Here is a 3,282-nt window from a genome sequence, read left to right on the forward strand (position 1 = left end):
ATTCCGTGCTCAGCCAATCAAATCATCACAAATGCATCCCGGCCAATTACTTATGGCGTGGCGTCTTCACTTTTCTGCCCTCACTATTATCTTGAATATGCTCAGCCAATCAAATCATTGCTATGGGGTGATCAGCCAATCATCAGCCAATGTTTGTGTTCACACAAACCCTCAAAGCTGGGCATAGGAGTGCCCCTCAAAACATTTTGGATGCACTGATTGTGACCTCAGGTCTTATTTAACTCTTCGTCAAAATAAATGGAATAGTGTAGAAATCCACATATGGCTTCAATGTGGATCTTGGATGTCAGTTTTGGCAGCCATAGGTGATTGGGTAGAGAAGCTGCCTGGGAAACGGAGGCCCAACCGGTTCCTATACTATGTTTGTTTGCCAAATGTTTCACAGTTCGTATTCTATGTTTGTCTGCCAAATGTTTCACGGTTCGTATTCTATGTTGGTCTGCCAAATGTTTCAATCCTTTGGGAGTCGATAATCACTCCTGAGTTTGTTCAGTCGCTCCTCCAGGTCAACGTCAGCGTCTGCCAGAGCAGCTTGGGACTCGGTAGTCTTCAATAGGCTGTCTCCGGTGGCCGGGAGGTTCCATACCTGATCCGACAGACCGAGAGTCAATTCGGCCAGCACTTGGGACACGATGGCATCACTTTCTTCCTCGTCATTCTCATCGCCCATCACATCATCCATGGCCTCATTCATCATGTCCTCCTTCATGTCCATGACTTCACTCTGTCGTTCGAACTCCACCGTGATATTTTTAATCTGCGTCATATTGAGCTGTCTGTTCGTGCTGGCCATGGCTTTGGCGATGTCTTTCATTGCCTGCGTCATGCTGTTGTTTGACATCAGCGTCACAATGTGCAGACTGACTGCTTCGACCTTTGCTCTCAGAAGGTATAACTTTTTGATGTGGTGCCTAGTGCGAACCAAGTCTCTGGCCATGATCTTGATGATGTCCATTTTCCCCTGTTTAGATGTTCTCTTTATATCAGCAATGATTTTCTGCTCCTGCTGCTCCAGTCTTTGTAGTTCCCTGTTCAGATCTCTAATGGCTTTTCTAAGCACCTGCTGGTTCTGCTTCAGTAGCTTCTGTGGGGTCTTCTTCCTCCCAAACATAAAATCCATCTTGTAAGGAGTCTGTTGGGAGGGTGACGCCAGTCAAACAGGTATTTTAATCGCTATAAGACCATGCACTACTGATTTTTACTTGACAGTTACAACGATTTGTTTTCCACAATAAGACCTAAGTGCCACTTAGCATTTTTGGAACAAAAGATCATGAGAAACAGCAAGTACTGAAAGGAGTGGGATCTAAAGTATGTTATATATGTGACCAGCCTGTGACGTCAGATCTCTATGATGTCATATGTGTCAGAGCTCAGATTTGACACATGATATTTACTGTACATGTAATGAATACCCCGTGTCCGGATAGGTCAGTTCGGTAGGGCACTCACCTTGGGACCACAAGGGCAGTTTCATCACTGAGTTTCATCACTGAGTTTCATCACCACCAACTCAGCATAATATGAGTGGCATGGCTTGGGTGTATACTGGGAGGTGATGGTATGTGTTGTTGTAAAATCACTGGTGCCCATTATACACACTGGAGACGGTTCCGTTTATCTGGGGCAGAACGGTGGTGTGTGCGTGCGTGCGTGCGTGCGTGCGTGCATGCGTGCGTGCGTGCATGCGTGCGTGCGTGCGTGCGTGCGTGCGTGCGGTAATAGAATAACTCCACTAGACAGAAATGTTGGTTTATTAAACTTTCAAAGGTAAAAATTGGGACGCCAAGTCATCATGACATCAAGGTCTGCAGGCAGCACCATGTTCTTTCCTCAAACTCGCATTACATGAGGTCAGGGTGTCGCATCTAGAAGAGTTCCAGTTCGAAAAGCCTGTCGCTGATTCAATCAAAGAGCTCATGATATATGTTTGTCATCAAGTGTGGTGAAACCTTGGTCCTGAACTGTCACTGATGGAATCAAAAAGCTCATATGGTGTGTTAGTGACACCTAGCATGGTGTGGATTTGATTTACCTGTGAAGTTTCTGCCCTATTTATTCTTTTTTTTTTTGCATCTTACAGCAGGGGTTCTCAACGTTTTTGGCTGGGGACCCCCGGAAATGCTTTGGCCATGTCTCAGGACCCCCCCCCCCTCCCCACCCTCAATACAAACTGACTGCAAAAATAACCTTAATAATAGAGAAAATAAATACTGAAACCAGATATAGTCATTAAGGATGCATGTACTCTGTGTACTATGTAAACTCTTCATTTCCATTTTCCAGCCATTCACTTGCAAAAAAAACCTGCGACCCACGGGTTGAGAACCCCTGTCTTACAGGTCTGATCTTACGCACGCACCTGCCTATAATTTGTGGAGTGGACCTTCCGATGTGTTTCCACTTTCACACCTTATATGTTTAACCTCATGTACTGTACATACTGTATCTGCTCATTCTGCTGGTCTAATGCTATAGTGTATATTATGTAGATATGTTTTATTCTTCTTGTTTTCTTTCTTTTTATTTGTGCCTTGCATGGTTTCCTCTGCCATCTGTGCATGAATGTGTGTGTGTGTGAATATAATGAACAATCTATGTAAAGCACTTTGGATAAAAGCGCTATATAAATGCACCATTAGGCCTATAGCAGAGACTCTTATTCTAGAGTGCATTATAATATGCAAGATAATCAGACAAAGAATGCAGAGAGACAGTGTAGTACTGTAGGATCCCACTTAACACCAAAACTATAGAATACAAGAAACAACAAACCAAACATCTGTTTTACTCACATCAAGTATAATATTCAGTATACAGTAATATCAAAAATCACACCCGTGTGAACTGAGTGGAATTATAAGAAACAGCATGCACGCGCATACCGGCAGCAGAAGAACCCTGCCTCTCATAAGATGCAATGGAAAAGTTCTAACTACACTCACGTGTAAAGAAAATGTCCCATCAAACTTTCAGATGCTGTTTTTCTCCCAGTGTGGAGGAAGAATGATTAGGATTTGTATTGTATTCTCTCACTCTTGAAATATATAATCCATTGGTTTCTGTTGTGTGTGTGAACAATAATAGTAATTCAAAGCAGTTGTCCACTTTTGCTCTTACTGGTACTCTAAACATAGGGACAGACATAGGGACAGACAGGTACGTGGACATAGGGACATTGCTGTTCCTTGGAGTGGTTGCACCACTCAAAAAGATGAATAATCTGTACATTGAAACTACTATACTGGTGCCCGGCTGTAG

General features: G+C 43.4%; 1 protein-coding gene across 1 annotated transcript; it reads right to left on the reverse strand.

The window, feature by feature from the left end:
* Positions 1 to 472: 472 nt before the first annotated feature.
* On the reverse strand, positions 473 to 1,141 carry LOC306937969 (charged multivesicular body protein 2a-like; the record flags this gene model as incomplete). Its single annotated transcript, XM_079521992.1, has 1 exon — positions 473 to 1,141. The coding sequence occupies one exon, from the start codon at positions 1,139 to 1,141 to the stop codon at positions 473 to 475; it is 669 nt and encodes a 222-aa protein (XP_079378118.1).
* Positions 1,142 to 3,282: the final 2,141 nt, after the last annotated feature.

The sequence above is a fragment of the Electrona antarctica genome (genome assembly GCF_951216825.1).
Source record: "Electrona antarctica genome assembly, chromosome: 15".
In the NCBI taxonomy this organism is placed as follows: Eukaryota; Metazoa; Chordata; class Actinopteri; order Myctophiformes; family Myctophidae; genus Electrona; species Electrona antarctica.